The following is a 15,789-nucleotide window of genomic DNA, read 5'->3' as shown; positions in this document are numbered from 1 at the left end:
TTGCTAACCTTCTGCTATTCCAAGAACTATGTTATGGTTCATGCGTTAAAGACATAAAAGCAGAGAGCAAAATGAAGAGACATTTGAGAAATCTATCTTCCAGAAAAAAATCGAGACTTTGGATTAATTAATATGCATAGTCATAAGAGAATTCATTGACCCCAACCATGGTGGCCACCACCTGGTACACAATGAAGACGCCACCTCCTAAGATCACCAGGATCAGAACCGCGGAAATCGGGTTCTTGAGCAGCTCCAAGATGGGCAGAAATATAGTGTAGACAGCGCCTGTGCTCACAGTGAGGGCATAGAGCGCATATCTCCTGACATTTTCCCAGAACTCCTCTGCAAGTGGCCCTTCAGGTCCAAAGGCCAGAGCCCTGCTGTGGTGGTCTTCAAATCCCATGAGGACCAGCACAACGCCAATCGAAACAGCACCTAAGACCGCCTTTCTTGAACACCCATCTGGCGAAACACGATGGGAGTGCTGATTCTGGGACTTCTGGATGGCTCCTGTGGGTCTTGAAATGGAATTGCATTCGGAAGATGCTGATGCTGATGCCGATGATGATGATGAAGGAGATGGTAGGGAGCGGTGCTTACTGCAAGATGTGATGATTCTCGAGGGGATGAAAGTGGCGGCATTGGATCTTGGGTAGGGGAGCTTGGTGCGTCTTGGAACAAGGAACTGAGATTGCAGAACTAGTGTCTTCATTTCTGTGGAGTCGCTGTTTCTTTTTTAGCTCGTATGGATGAGTGGCGGCATTTTCTGGTGCGCCTTATCGACGGAACGAGAGGATAACGATGGTAGACTGATCATTGCACGGGCTTGGTCAAGATTCGAGATGAGGATGGGCTTGCGCTGAGAATTGAAGCCCTACGACAGGCCTGGCTCCAAAGATTTTCTAAATAATTCCATGAAATTTTGTCTTCACTCATTTTAGATTTTTTTGTTGTTGATGTTGTTGTTGTTGTTGTGGCCATTACATTTGTTTTTTTTTTTAAAGATAAGTGCACTAGAAATCCTAAAACTTGTCACGAAAGTGTGAATGAGCCACAAAACTTTCAATAACTACAATCAAGCCTTAAAACTTATCAAGAAAGTGCAATCGAGTTCTAAAACTTTTAAAAAGTGCAATCAAGTCTTAAAAATTATTACGGAAAATGCAATCGCGTCCCAAAATTTTCAGAAAATGAAATCAGCAAAAGGATTCGATTGCACTTTCGTAATAAATTTTAAGACTTGATGCACTTTTTGAAAGTTTTAGGATATAATTGCACTTTCCGACAAGTTGTAGGACTTAATTACAGTTTTTGAAAATTTTAGGACTCAATTGCACTTTATGCAAGTTTTAGGACTTCCAACGCACTTATTCCTATTTTAAATTGAAAAACTCTACCTTTGCTATCTTCCTCTAATTTATTCTTGAAAACATCTTCAGAGCTTTGAAAAAAAAAAAATTGTGCCAAATGCATTTGCCACAAGTTATACTTTTACATAAATAAAGCATAAATTCCCCCAACTTATTTGGTAACAATTTACAAACAAAATTCGAATTTTTTTTATCCAAATGTAGATGAAATATGTTGAGTCGGTTCTTGCACTTGAGCATGTGGCGTCGATGTATGGTCCATGTACTTTTAGGAATGTTAAATTTAGTCCTTGTACTTTATTTTATTCACAAAGTCAGTCCTTCTGCTATTTCTCAACGAGAATTTAATTCCTTCCATCATGTCTTAATCCGAAATCTCATGAAAATGACAAGTCAAAATCAAGTATTAATTGGTAATTCCTACATCCTATAAGTGTGGCCAACCTGATTGAAAGTCTAACTAAAATGAATGATTTCATCCTATGCAACTTAACATCCTCATTTTCATTATACTTTTATATCTTTTCGGGCTATAGCATAGATCTATATAGCTAGGACTACTTTTAGACAAAAATTAGATAGTATTTACATACTATACCATAACTTTTAACTCAATATTTTATAGGCAAAATACTTAGATAGGTTATTAGAAATCTTTGAATTATTGTGTTATGAACAAGTCCATATCAAATTGATTCCCGTTTATGTTGTGGGAAGGTTGTTAGTATCCGGTGTCAAATTTAAATGACATTATTAAGTAATTCTTACAGAAACACATTTAATTATTAATAAATCCATCAATATGAACTTTAAGACCACGCATGCGTACCATGTATTTAACTGTAGACAACATCATTTTAAGTCTCATTTGGGATAGATTATGAAAAACCGAACTTAAAACCTTATCAATCAATTGTATAGGGACATTTCCAAATAAAAAAAAACATTGGTATGAAGACTTATGGTATTGCAAAAAAAAAAAAAAAACACGATCTAGGGACCGAATTAAAACATTCCTAAAAGTACAAAATAGTATAGGAGCCGCAATTTAAATTTGAGATGCTTCTAAATGGAAGGATAATGTACATGAATAATAAAATCATCGATGAAATCACCAAATTGAAAAATATTGAGTCGTTCATATAGTTTTGTATCAAATAGGTTCACGTGTTGGAGAGAAGCGAGCTCTGAGATCGGCCACAAGATAAACCACTGTCTCCTCGAGCTCCCGACTAAGTATACCATAGTAGCCAACTAAAGGCGTCAACGAAAGGCAACAACTTCACTTGAGCATAGCACGATTTTATCTAGAGGGACAATTTTGTAAAGTCACCACGAAGTATCGACAAATAGCAAACTTCTTTTTGTCGATTAATAGTTGTTGATATTAAGGATAATGCTATTGCTAACAAAACAATCATAATTAAAGTTTGTACCATTTACTTGAAGAACAGTGTTAACATAAATTACACTATTTCGATAAGCAATGTATAACCGTCGTGATTTCCATTCTTGACATTATCGATCACAAAACTACCATATTTAGTAGCATCAGCACCAGCCATCATCATTGCCTAACTACCATTGGCACCTCCTCTTAATGATGCTCATCGTATAATCATCGTGGCCATGGCTATCGCCAGAAAATCGATTTCTCTAAAAGCATTCAATAATCGTTTTTGACTGCCAATCACCGCTCACCAATCGATACCGTTGCCTTCGTCTGCTTATCATGCTTCCATATTACATACCAGTAGAATCGATAGTCGTCGAAACCAACCTACCAACTACTACCACGATACACCTCCGCCATGCATGGAGTTTTAGCGATGCAATAATCATCGGGCGCAAGTACAAAAATACAAAATCGCATCGGCCTCAGAAAACATCCTGAGCAAACCTTTCCTATGCAACTTGTTATTGAGAAAAAATTGTGTTTTTCGAAGGATGTCTGTAGACGGCGAAAATTGCTCTAGAAATCGAAAGCAGATGTTTTCGTTTGATAAAATACTTTTCTGCGTCCGAATTTCAGGCCAAGTTTTTCCCTCACCTAACACAAAACCGGTGCATGGGAAAGGTTTTTGTCGTCTCCTGGCCACTTTGCCTTGCTCCGTAAACCGCAAAAAAAAATAAAAATAAATAAAAAATTCCTCTTCTTTTTTCGCTCGTTAATCGTTAATGCTTAGCTGATTGTGCAACGATGCTCGAATTTTTTCCTTCTTCGCGTCGCTGCGGTCGGCTTACTTCAATCTCTATCTCCCCTGCCGAATTTGGCGGATTGCGATTGTCTCTTAAACCCAAATCCCCACTTCTCGCTCGTTTCTCTCCCCCCTTACTCTCTGGGCATGCGGCGGCCAGACTATATAACACATTACAGCGCCCATTGTTGTTCTCTGTGTGCTGGGCTGGTGTCAAAGATGTCTCCTTTTTTCCTTCTTGTTCCTTTGATACCGGTGAGACCCTTCAGTTTTCTCTCGCTTTATCTGGGTCGTTCTTGACCGGACGACGCCTTTTTCCCCTCTTCGATCACTCTCATTATCTCGTCTTCGGAGCTGTCTGGGAGGGGTGTCTAATTTGCGCGGCGCTAGCTTCGTTAACTCGGTTTTTATGTCTCTGAAAACCTGTGAGTTCTGTCCGTTCTTGCTCGTTCTCTTTCTCAGCCTCGTGATTTTTCTCCGACCCGTGATTGTTTTTCGACTGCTTTGTCTGTGTTGACGCTAGAGCAAGCTTTTGTTATCAGGGGCTTGAAACGGGCTTCGTTTTTCTTGTTTGGTTTGTACGTGGGCTGAAGGTTTTAGGAGTGGTTGAAGTGATATTAGGGTTTTGTGGTTGTCTTTCCCAAGCGTGTGTTGGTGGTCCAACTGAAGGGGTTTGATTAAGTAGACCTGAATTGAGGGAATATTTTTTTTTTTTTTTTTATGTCTTGAGGTTGAAGTGAAACCCTTGTGATGGTCAAGAGGTTCAGGATGTCTGACGATAAGGATGGTTTCGTGGCATGGGAGGAGCGGATCATATGTGCCGAACGAGGCAACAGGGTGGTGCATTTTTACTTGAAGGATGCATCGGGGAATTCGTTGCTGGCAGTTGTTGGGACTGAAAGGAGCATTAGGCACATGATGTATATCGCGACGGATGATTTTGTGCAGTTATACGGGTCCAATGGGTTGATCAAAGGGTACAAAAAGTGGCGAGCTAGAAGAGAAGTCGTGGAATTGCTCGCCTCATTGGTTTCAAGTATGTTCTATGAGTGCTCAATGTTTTCTAAATGCCATTTGTTTCCCTCGCATTGTTATATCAATTGTTTGTACAAGTTGGTTTCCAACAAATGAGTTCATAGGTCAAGCTTCTTTGGCTAGTATGTGAATTGTGATATGTGATGCCATGATAGTTTTGCAAACCCTCTCTTCAGAATAATATAGAGGTAAAACACGGTCGTGTGGAGAGGCAGGTTCAGGACATTTATGTTTCCGCATTCCTAGTGTAAATTACTCACCGCTAGATGCTGTAGTCAATTCAATAGAGAACCCATACATGTCTTCTTACTTTATATTGAGCACACGTGCTCGAAGAAAGAAGGTCTAAAAAATCTACCCTTCCTTTGAGAATTGTTACTGTCCTTGGAATGAGCTCATAATGGTGGAGTTAGCCTTTGAAAATCATTATAACTGTGCAACATTATTTTCATTTATCTAGAATTTTGACAATCACATTTCATTGGCTAATCGTGGTTCTTGCATCATTATCATTTGTAAACTTTAATATGTCCAATTATGTTCGAGACTGAGGTAAACATCCTCTCATCTCTCTGGATAATGGGGTGGCAATGTCTGGTTAAGGACATTAAAAATGACTTTTTTGGGGGTTGTTTCATAATAAATGTTTGAGCATCACCAATTTGAGTTATTCGCATTAAGTGACCATTTTTTGGCTATATAACCTTCGGGAGATTTTCCAGATTAGCACATGTGTCAGCATCAGATTTTTTAGGTGTTAAAGGACCATCGCTTAAAGTGATATGCATTTGCCGAAGACCAAAATAGTGGAGTTGATAGTTAAGGAGGGTGATGATTACTCTATTTAAGTAAGGAGCTAATGCCGTTCAAACCCAAATAACGAAGATGAAAGTGAAGTGGGAGGGAGAAAGCGAAAGACGCTATAATCATAGTGTTGAGAATTGCACTTCTTTTATGATGCTGGGTTTGAGGAAGGATCTTAATCATCCCTAGGTGATATGTATATACTTCAATTGGACCGTTTGCTGGATGGAAGCATTCTAAGGGAGTGCGATACGAATTTGACTTCTGGATCTTGTCAAATTTTGTAGGAGTAGTTTCCTGTCACCTTCTTGAAAATAAGAAAGCTGATGAAGATAATTATCATATAGTCTCATTAGAGTGTTGGCAATTAGTAATCCATCATTATAACGTAGTCAGCTTGCTATCACATAGTCTTACCATGTTGGGCAGATGTATCTCCAAGGAAGTTGTCCACCTAATATCCATTTTTCATTTGGTGATATTGCAATAAAACACTGTTACTGGAGTAAATTTTGAATTTCTCCTTTTATTTTAAGCTATTTTTTGCAAAAGGTTCTCACTGTCTTTACTCTTGAATGCTCCACTGGCCCTTGTGTTACTGGTAATTACACTATTCATCTCAAGAATTGTGTTTTTGTGGACTTTGAATGATGTGAATCACTCAGTATTTCGCTTTGGGATATTCTTAGTGTCATTTCTGTCTTTAGGAATTGAATTGCTTAAAATGTAGAATTGCCTAAAAATTGTGAAAACCCATCATCCGCAATACTACATTCTTCGAGGACCACAGCAGCAGCAGCAATAGGAAGCCTTATCACCTGGTTGTTCCTGCTTCAGAATCATTTTAGTATTTAAACAGGAGATTCACATTGCATTGATCACCGTGAAATGAAGATACATATCTACTTAATACTACCTATTTGTTATGTTACTGAAGAGGTTATTTGTTTAAAGCCTCCATGGTGTAGTGGTCCTGCATATGATAATGATGTGGACCCTTGACTTATATGATGGTTATGCATCATGGGCTGAGTGGTCTTCCTTGTTTCGAGGCTCATAACCTTGAACTGTGATGTTAAGATCCCTGCATATGCTTACGTGCGGAGTTTAGTGAGCTACCATTACATGCACACTCAATTACTAAAGAGCGGACTAGTGATTTGCTTGCTTATTATGTGTAGATGCAGAAGATTCTGTTCATGCAGTACAATTATGGAAGATGAGTCTTCTCCGTGTCCCCTTTGTATTAATTTCGTCTTTGTCTTTTCGGGTGCTAAGTTTTTCTAGTATGTAGTCAAGTGCACATGTGCCTATGGCACCAGGGAGGGAAGAGATTATTGGATATGGGACGTTTATTGACTTACCGTGAAATCTTGTCATGACTGTTAGCTGTTTTCCTTAAGGACCGCATTTATATAGTTGCCGTTTTGAAGAGATTTTTTGCCAATATTACAGAAGAGATTATATTAAACTCTCTGGGAAATGAGCTGCACTCATGTGTCTTTTGCAAGCTTTTTAAGTTTGTGCTACAACTGTTCTTTGATCAGAATCAAAATTTTCTTTTGTCTGGAGAGGAGAGAGAGAGAGAGGTCTTCTGTGATGAGTTCTTCAATGAAGCACGCTGACTGCTGTTATGAAATGGGTATCATCAATTTCTCCAATTACAAATTATTTGTTTGCTCTTGCTTCACGCTATTGTTTGTCGATTTTACAGATCCTTTCTTTGCTATGCAAACTGATGTTGTGCATCGGCTTTGCCTACTTTTGCCTTTTGGTACTGGAATTTATTCACTTTTATGATGGACTTTTGAAAAATTTCCAATGAACTTTTCATTCTATTTGATAGATTTTGATTGATTAGCTGGTGGTTTTCCGAAAAGAGTCCTATGATATCCTTCAAGAGTCTAGTTCATCATGTGATTGCATAGATCTATCTGGGTAACAAATCCCAAGAAGGTATTATGAGCTTGTTGTACATATTTAATGCATATAGCTCACTACTCTGTTGTTCGATAATTGTTTGTAGTTTGGTAGTTCTATAGTTTGTTGATCCTTATCTGGGTCGGCGTGATCTATGGAGCAGTTCGCCCATGATTATGCTAAACTTTTCCTTGTAGAATGGATGCTATTAATGATATTAGAAAGCTGGTCGATTTCGATTTTAAACACGCCTTTAGAGAGGTAGATTTTTGTTATGATGATGCTATTACTCCCATATTTTGTATTAAAGTGCCAATAGAGAGAGAGAGGTTTGGGGGGTTGTCGCGTAGAGAGGAAAATGCCAATGCATTTATTGGTCATGCATGTGAGATCTGACACGAAGCATCATAAGTACTGCCACTTGTTTCATTTTGGTCCATCTCGATCAACTTGCACTCTTTGGAAGAACTACTGATGCTGAGTGTTGAATCCTACCCCAGGATTTTTTTCATCACGGACTCAAAAAGGGCCAGTGTTGCCTTAGGGTTCACTCTATGGCACTCTTGAGTAGCCTTCGGTTTGAGACATTGTTTGGTGCATCTGTGTCTGGTGGCGTGGTGCCTGCTTATCGTTGCCTGCCCATGACATTGGTCTTGTGCTTTGTTTTGCATGCTTGTGTTTTTGTCTGACTTTTTTTGTGTTCGGTGTCTACACCTGTGTGTGTCCTTGTGCATTTGTGTACTGGCCTAGCCAAACTGCAAGCACTCTTTGTTAATTGATATTTTTTTCCTCTATTTCTCCATTACAAACTTTGGTCTGCTCATTAGCGCTCAGATAGAATAATCATTTGACCCTTTCAGATAACTTAAGTACGCAAACACCTCCATCTTCTCCCTGTGTGTGCATGTCTTGAGATTTTTTTATTGTAGCTCCTCAATGAAAGTTAAATTCTGCTCAAAATGCTTTATTATAGTGGAGCATGCTTTGACAAGGGCGATGTTTGTCATGTTCAGTGTCTTGATTTTTGTCTCATCGAGCTATTTGTTAAACCCATGGATGATGCCAGTTGGGTAGCTTACACTGTTTAATTGTATGATGACGAGACTGTCAGTGTCGGTATGATGCTCTTTGCACCTTTATTGTTATGGTTTATTGTCTTTTGGTCAATCAAATCACTATGAGATGGAAATTATAATTCCCTTTTTTTGCATAGGGTATTTAGTGTCGGTGGTTGTGTTTTTCTTCTGTCTGGTTGAGATATTTATGTGAAGTAGGAGTTACCTTTATGCTCTGCAATTCTATGAGTGAACATGGTGCTTTTATCTGGGTCCTGAATTTTTCTGACAAGATTGGATTATTCATGCAGATTCAGAGACTGACGACGCAGTTGAAGCTCTGGTTTCCTATGAAACTGTGGTGAGTATGTTTTTTGCTTGTGAAAGCTAGAGTTTAGCCTGCTAGATTACTGTGATTTGTTGCCCTAGAGATTTCCTATGTTAAAGAATTTCACATCATTGATTCAGCCTCCTAGGAAATTGAAAGCTATAGACCAAGAGATTGAGTGGGCTGGTGTTGCTTGGGTTTGTGCTAAACAGCTCACACATTATCCAGCTTTTCACAGAAAAGATATCACCATTGCTGTAAGTCTCTGCACTTCTTCCAAAAGCTAATTTATTGCCGTGAGCCCATCCATCAACCTTGTTTATTTTGTCATAGAAAATATGGACTTTCTTCTCCTTAAGATTTCAACCCTTTAATTTTCAGATCCATTCTTTTGCACTGATCATGGCCGAAGAAGGTTGTCTATACCTTGGCTATGTGGAAGATATGTACGAGGATAAGAAAGGACTGAAAAAGGTGAAAGTGCGCTGGTTTTACCAGAATGAGGAAGTTCAGCATGTAATTCCTCAGTTGAACTTGCATCCCAGGGAAGTTCTTATAACACCTTATGTTCAGATGATCAGTGCCGAATGTGTTGAGGGTCCAGCAGCGGTTTTGACTGCACAGCACTATGAAAAGTGCGTGGCTTCTGCTTCACAGGCCTCAGCTGCTGGAATATACATGTGCTCGAGGCAGTTTAAGAACAATAAGGTCAAGCCCTTTTCACTCGCTAAATTACGTGGCTACCCGAGCCAAGCAATTTTGTCTTGTCTTGATAGTTCTTTTGTCTGTAAGACCAAAAATATGGTCCCCAATAAGAATGGGGAGGATAAGGAAGAGGGCAAGGCCATTGATGGAAGTGGTGGTTCGGGCATTAAAATTTCAGAACCCCGGAGCCAGACTCCATCGGCATACCCTAAGCTGAAATTAAAGTTGCCAAGGAAAAACACGGGCATCAAAATTTTGACCGCGAAACCCGAAGTTCCCTTTTCGTTTAGGGTTAACGATAAGATAGAGCTGCTTTGCCAAGACAGTGGTATTCGAGGCTGCTGGTTTAGATGCCAAATCATACAAATGTCGGAGAAGCGTCTGAAAGTGAAGTACGATGATCTACTGGATGCAGATGATTTTGCTAAACTCGAGGTATGGAATCGTCTGAATATCTTAACTTTTTTTTTTTTTTAGATACTTCTTCTGAACTGGAAGTAGGAGACATTGGTGTTAATGAGTCAGTATGCTCGTGCTGGGGCATTTTGACATGGGGCTTGTGTCTTCCAGCATAGAGAATAGGCTAATCATGCATCATGTAGAATTAGTTGACAATCTAACTATTTTATTCTAGTTGAAACTCCAAGCTAGCAGTAGCATTTGCTAGAGATATATAGCTGTATTACCGGAATGTGAGCATTTTCTGGTCATTAACGATTCATATCAAATGTCGAACTAAAGTTTAGAAAAAGCAAATGAATTCCGTGTTTCTTGATCACAGGAATGGGTTCCTGCAGTCAAGGTGGCTTCTCCTGATAAATTGGGCATGCGGTGCCCAGGCCGACAAACAATTCGGCCACGCCCTCCCAAGAATTCTAGTGACTGTAAGTTTGAGGTTGGGATGGCAGTAGATGCGTGGTGGTGTGATGGTTGGTGGGAAGGTGTTGTGACTCGACTTAAAGTCTCTGGAAAGAATAGTCTGGAGGTTTATTTCCCAGGTATGCTCGAATCTAGCAAACTCTTGATGGGTTGCCCTTACTTTGTTTCTGAATCTTGGAATTCATGTGTAAATTGCCATTTGTCTGAGTTTAGGAACTAATTTGTGATTGTGTAAATCCGCTAAGCTTTTTTGGCTAAATAATGTTTCTTTTCTGCCATTATTTTAGGCGAAGGCAGGCTAGCTACATTCCAAAAAAAGAAAGTCCGTGTGTCAAGAGAATGGGTTGATCAAAGATGGGTAGACATTAAGTCAAAACCTGACATCAATGCATTTCTATCAGCAAATTCTTCTGCTGGCATTAAGTCCTCATCGTGTACTCCTGTTGAAGAGGCACCTAACTGTGACAAATCTCCACCGGGGTCTCAGAAAATCGTCTCAACCTCTAAGAAGGGAAAAGTGATCACAGAAGAGAAAGAATTGCCTGATTTATCTGCATCTCATGATCTCCGAGAAAGTGTAGGAGTGAACAAGCAGACCTGTTTCAGCCAATCTGATGTCCAAACATCAATTGGCGTTACCAACCGCAATGGTGGTAGCGGCACTGCCACAGTTGCCGTTGGCAATGAGAAAAGAACTGCATCGATTGAGAACCCTCAGTCCGCCAACAGGTTATTTGAAATAGCAGATGCTGTAGAACTGATGACTCAAGCTGCCGAAGAAGGGATATCTATTCTCGATTAATCCTGAAGTGGGGTGGGAGGCAGTTTTGTTGGGAATATGGAGACAAGGTGTTGGTGACTGGTGACTGGTGATGCTAATCTGTTTCTTTTTCTTATATGAAATTCGGTGTACAGTAACATAGCAGCGGTTTCGACCGTCTACAGGATCAAGACTCCCCTACAAATTTTAGTCGTGGTCCATCCAAATGGAAGTTGTAGTCCAGTTTCAAAGGTACAGTTTATTAGCCCGTGGTTTTGCTCGGCTGCAGAAGCAGGCATGAAGCTTTCGACTGAATCGGCTTTTGCCCCTTTGATCTTTATACCTTTCTGATAGTAACCCTCATAGAATGATGATGAAGTATAGTGCAAGTCTGTTCAGCTCTCAATGTTAATAGACTCAGACAGTCTCTCCCCTCCCTCTCAGAGGAGATGAATTTTTTCTTTCTTGGAAACGAACTGGGTATTGAGCCTCACATGCTGCACATTGGAATGGAATGCTGCATTCATTGCTAAACTGTTTGTATTCTGTAGCACTCTCTCTCTCTCTCTCTCTCTCTCTCTCTTAGACTGTCAGGAGCTGGTCCGCGGTCGCCTCTAAAGAGGAAGATCTTCCGAGACGCAGCTCCGAGTGGATGAAGGACTCGACCAAAGTTCTGCCATTGAGCCCACACCCACTTCCTCTACTCCAGTTTGAGACTCCCGAGGAGCTCTCCCCACAATGACAAGTTGCCAGACCGGATTCTCGGTCATTCTCGAAGTACTTGATTGTTCTTTCCTAGAAAGATTTAGTACAGTTTGCATCAAGTGAAAGATAAACGACTCCTATACCGCCCCAGCACCAACATGATCGCCATCGACCAGTGAATAAGCAGGGAGCGCTATCAACATGATGCAGAGAGATTTTTGCCATCGAGTTCACAACTAATTCGTCCATTCCACATGAAGCAATTTCGATTTCATATAAGCAATCCTTTTCGAGATAAGTAAGTAATCTCATTATCTCAAACCAAGCAGGTTGACCGCTCCTAATACAAGTCACGAAGGCTTAATCACTGATACGTGATACCGCCAAGTAAACAACCACACTAGATCAAGCTTCCCGGTTGAACCGGCAATGCAACAATAGAACTAATGGTAGAGGAGAATAAGAATGATGAAAAAGCTCCCTAACTTTGAAATAGAGCTGAAAGAACCGATTGGCACAATGTTGAAATTGACACAAGCATGACTCATCCGAATTGAACCGGCTAGTTTCGGCTCACAGTAGCGGGCTGGCCCGGTCCACCACTTCCATATAAACAAAATTATGGAAAAAAACTCTTCCTGGGTCACATTCGTAATTTCGGCGAAGGTTGGGGACGAATTTGCAAATCAAACGAAAACCGAAATAGAAAACCGCGCCTTTCACGCTTCATCAAAATCTTTTGAATTCGGGCAGCGCCCCTGAAACTCTGCCAACGGCCGCCACGTGTCCCATCTTCCTCATTCAAATTCAACTCGGTCACTCACTCTTTCCAAAAATCTCTCTCTGTGCAGATCTTCGTCGTCGTCGTCTTCTTCTTCTTCTTCCAGAAACCCTAGAAATGCTCATCTGAATCGCGACAAGTTCTCCTCTTTGAATGCAGCAACTTTAACAAGAATGGCGGCGACATTCAAAGCAGCCTCGCGCTACAGCTCCTACGACTCGCGCTCTTCCACGTCGTCCTCGACGGAACTCAAGCAGAAACCGGGCAAATCTCCCGCGCTCGCGCCTGCCTCCTCGTCCTCATCCTCCTCCCGCGCGCTTGTCAGGACCAAGGCCTCCGACCTCCCCTCCGGCGCGAAGAACCGGAACTTCGCGGACATGGTGAAGAAGTTCATGGGGAAGAAGTCGTCCTCGGGGGCGGCTTCGAGAGGGAAGCTAGGGAGCGCCAATCTAGTGATCCCCGTGGATGTGATCGCGGAGGACTTGAAGAAGGGGGCGAAGAGCAGGAATCAGCTGGGCGTGTTGCCGAAGAAGCTGTTTGGAGGAGGATTGGAGAAGAAGGTGAAGAAAGAGAGTGTGAAAGCGTTGACGGAGGTCAAGGGCGGAGGGATCAACGCGCGGACTTTGGCGATGGTGTTGAGGGGTGAGAGAGAGCTTCTGAGCGCGAACAAGGAGTTGGAAATGGAGGTCGCTGAGCTCAAGTTAATGCTCGAGCAGAAGAACAGAGAAGTTAGTCTTTGTTTGCTTGTTTTCTTCGTTTCGTCTATGATTATTCGCTTTTTGATTTTCCATGGGATTTTTCCGGATGGAGTTGATATTAGATTTAAGATCTGATTTTTTTTTTCATGTACATTCTAATAATCTCTGATCTAATTCGTTCGGAAAAAATGTAATTTTTTTTTTTTTTGTGATTCGAAGTTCTTACTTAATTGACCGCAGGACCATTAGCAATCATTAGATTGAATGTTTCACCAGGCTTTGGACTTTGAATTGAATCGATGTTTCAGATTCTTTATGTTTCCCCAGATTTGATCATCTTCGAATTTTAGAAGGTTTTAAAACGTTGTCAACTTGTCATGGTTCTTTGATCCTTAATTCCTCTCCATGAATACATTTCATCGTGAGTTTTATTCATGACATCAGTTCCTAACCTGCGGCACGTTCTCTTGGAATCAAAGGACAAACTTGATCCACCAGAAAGGTTAAAACCAGGAAAAAAAAAGCAGTAATTTATTTACCTCAGCCCGATTTTCTGGTTTTATACCCTGTACTAAATTCGAGCATGTGGATCGACTGTTCTCTCAAATTTGCAGGTTGAGAAGTTGAAAGATCTGTGCTTGAGCCAGAGGGATGAAATCAAGGCATTAAAGAGCGCGGTGCTTTTCCCTGAGGTGACAAATAATGAGCTTCAAGAACAATTGGAGAAGCAAGGGACAGAATTAAGGCAAGCCAAAATGATAATCCCTGCTCTACAGAAGCAGGTCACTTCTCTCACTGGTCAGCTCCAATGCCTTGCAGATGATCTCGCTGAGGTACCATGGCTTTGACTTCTGCTGGTTTTATATAGTGGGATCACCTTGGATTCAGATTAATTCATGGGTATGATTAGAAATTTAAGACTTCTGTTCTGTGTGATGAAGTTTATCCTTGTGGTCGTTGAAGTCATAGTTTGTACTTATTCTTGGAACAATTTCTTCCACCGTTAATCATTTGCGTGAAAATAATTCTTGCTCATGAAGTAAAAGGTTTTCTTCAATTTCTAACATGGGTATTATCTGACCACCCTTTTAAGAGGAGAGTATGTCATGTATCTCTCTGGATTCTCATTCCATGTTGTTATGGACATGAGTTTCCGTTATATATAGTCTAGATGATGTTTCTATCAGACGCTTCATTTGGAAATTCATGTGCTTTCTTATTTGTTAAAACGGTGCTTGTGGTCAAGCATACATCAACACTGATGGAGAATTGACTTTGCTTGAGCAGGTGAAGGCGGATACATATTCTGCTAAGGCATGTTTTCAACACCAGATTGGCAGCTCCCCGAGGACTCCTATATACAACCATGAAGAGGCAGCTAATTCTTTGGTAAAGTTCATAGCATGCTGGATTTTCATGTGGCTTCTTTTCCTTCGGCCTGTTTCTGTATTTATTTCTCCTAGCTTCTGCATTCGCTATATTTTCTTCAATAACAGGAATTAAACATCTTTTCATTCAGCAGTTTAGCTCCAGTGAAGCAACAGCCCCTGGTAGTCCAGATGACTTGTTCCTCAAGGACTTGAATCCTTGTTTAACTCCCAATAATGGCAAGACAGGATCGTTGGTGAAAACTCTTTATCTCATATACTAGTTTCGAATCTCATTTTTACGTATCTTTTGATAGAGAATGCCGAGAAATATCGTTTGATTTCATTCAGGAATCGCCACAATTTTGCAGGAATTTAAAGAGGAACTAGAGTATAGTTCTTCAAGATGTGTCGGCTTCTCTGACGGGAATATAGGGACATTCTATGAAGCTGGTTTCAACCCTTGTCCCAGGAAGTTGTCCAAAAGTTCTGATTGCTGCCAGAAACCTTGTACCACCAACCGAATGGCCCGCGCAGGTCGCAGATAAGATGAAAGCTAATGCACATACAGAAAACCCGTGCACCGGCAGTATTTTCAAGATGTATTTCGATTTCCATCCAAAGGTTATCTGCTCAATGATTCCTAATGTCGCTTTTCAACTCCTTCCCACAAAACGGACATAATTGTGCCCGTATCCTGTACCATACCGAGTTCTTCCCTCACTAGCAAAGGGTCGTAACCATGTTGACAGGATATCAGCTCGGCATGTATTATAAGTTTGGTCAATTAAGTGGTCCTATCCGTACATGGCGTTGGCATATGCATGCTCTTCTTAACAATAAGCTATTCTAGTCGAATTCTCTAATAAATGAAAAAAAATATAGCTTTTTTTTTCCTTAAAAATGCCTAGCTTATTTTGTTCAAATGTCATCAAACCTTTCAAGTATTCTGAATATATCATTTTGACTAGGAGGTACAATGAACTGGACTTGAGTTCGACAGTTTTAGGCCGGTGAATTGATTTCTCGAGAGATCATATTTGCATTAATCTTGCGTGAAACACAGAGTGCAAGCACTAGTACACACGATGAGGATGCAATACTCGCTCATCTTGAAGGATTCATGCTCGGGCTCCTCTGCATTTGATGTACTAGTGATTTGCATTATTTCCTTTCATCAT

The 15,789-nt window shown here is 40.6% G+C and overlaps 3 protein-coding genes across 5 annotated transcripts; 2 read left to right on the top strand and 1 right to left on the bottom strand.

Moving 5' to 3' along the window:
* Positions 1–814, bottom strand: LOC115743006. The gene has a single exon (XM_030677581.2). It carries the CDS (start codon positions 713–715, stop codon positions 128–130), a length of 588 nt encoding a protein of 195 aa, XP_030533441.2. The 5' UTR covers positions 716–814; the 3' UTR covers positions 1–127.
* A 2,691-nt stretch (positions 815–3,505) lies between these two features.
* Positions 3,506–11,588, top strand: LOC115742927. 2 transcript variants are annotated; one of them, XM_030677473.2, is made up of 7 exons: positions 3,506–3,996; positions 4,331–4,607; positions 8,697–8,746; positions 8,854–8,970; positions 9,095–9,853; positions 10,200–10,416; positions 10,585–11,588. In XM_030677473.2, the coding sequence occupies exons 2-7, from the start codon at positions 4,340–4,342 to the stop codon at positions 11,097–11,099; spliced, it is 1,926 nt and encodes a 641-aa protein (XP_030533333.1). In that variant the 5' UTR covers positions 3,506–3,996; positions 4,331–4,339; the 3' UTR covers positions 11,100–11,588. The 2 variants fall into 2 exon arrangements, with proteins under 2 accessions (XP_030533333.1, XP_030533332.1); XM_030677472.2 differs by having other exon boundaries at positions 3,508–3,996; positions 4,302–4,607.
* Positions 11,589–12,603: 1,015 nt separating this feature from the next.
* LOC115742926 lies at positions 12,604–15,410 on the top strand. 2 transcript variants are annotated; one of them, XM_030677469.2, is made up of 5 exons: positions 12,604–13,271; positions 13,856–14,074; positions 14,529–14,630; positions 14,764–14,865; positions 14,980–15,410. In XM_030677469.2, the coding sequence occupies exons 1-5, from the start codon at positions 12,717–12,719 to the stop codon at positions 15,154–15,156; spliced, it is 1,155 nt and encodes a 384-aa protein (XP_030533329.1). In that variant the 5' UTR covers positions 12,604–12,716; the 3' UTR covers positions 15,157–15,410. The 2 variants fall into 2 exon arrangements, with proteins under 2 accessions (XP_030533329.1, XP_030533327.1); XM_030677467.2 differs by having other exon boundaries at positions 14,761–14,865.
* The last annotated feature ends 379 nt before the right edge of the window (positions 15,411–15,789 follow it).

The sequence above is a fragment of the Rhodamnia argentea genome, chromosome 9, assembly GCF_020921035.1.
Source record: "Rhodamnia argentea isolate NSW1041297 chromosome 9, ASM2092103v1, whole genome shotgun sequence".
Lineage (NCBI taxonomy): Eukaryota > Viridiplantae > Streptophyta > Magnoliopsida > Myrtales > Myrtaceae > Rhodamnia > Rhodamnia argentea.
This window is presented reverse-complemented; position numbering and strand designations above follow the sequence as displayed.

Coding starts and splice junctions, on each gene's coding strand:
- LOC115742926 (XM_030677467.2), top strand. CDS start 12,717: ATGGCGGCGACATTCAAAGCAGCCTCGCGCTACAGCTCCTACGACTCG. Junction 14,075..14,528: donor TTGCAGATGATCTCGCTGAG/GTACCATGGCTT, acceptor TTGCTTGAGCAG/GTGAAGGCGGATACATATTC. Junction 14,631..14,760: donor AAGAGGCAGCTAATTCTTTG/GTAAAGTTCATA, acceptor CTTTTCATTCAG/CAGTTTAGCTCCAGTGAAGC.
- LOC115742927 (XM_030677472.2), top strand. CDS start 4,322: ATGGTCAAGAGGTTCAGGATGTCTGACGATAAGGATGGTTTCGTGGCA. Junction 8,971..9,094: donor GAAAAGATATCACCATTGCT/GTAAGTCTCTGC, acceptor TTTAATTTTCAG/ATCCATTCTTTTGCACTGAT. Junction 9,854..10,199: donor ATGATTTTGCTAAACTCGAG/GTATGGAATCGT, acceptor TCTTGATCACAG/GAATGGGTTCCTGCAGTCAA.
- LOC115743006 (XM_030677581.2), bottom strand. CDS start 715: ATGAAGACACTAGTTCTGCAATCTCAGTTCCTTGTTCCAAGACGCACC.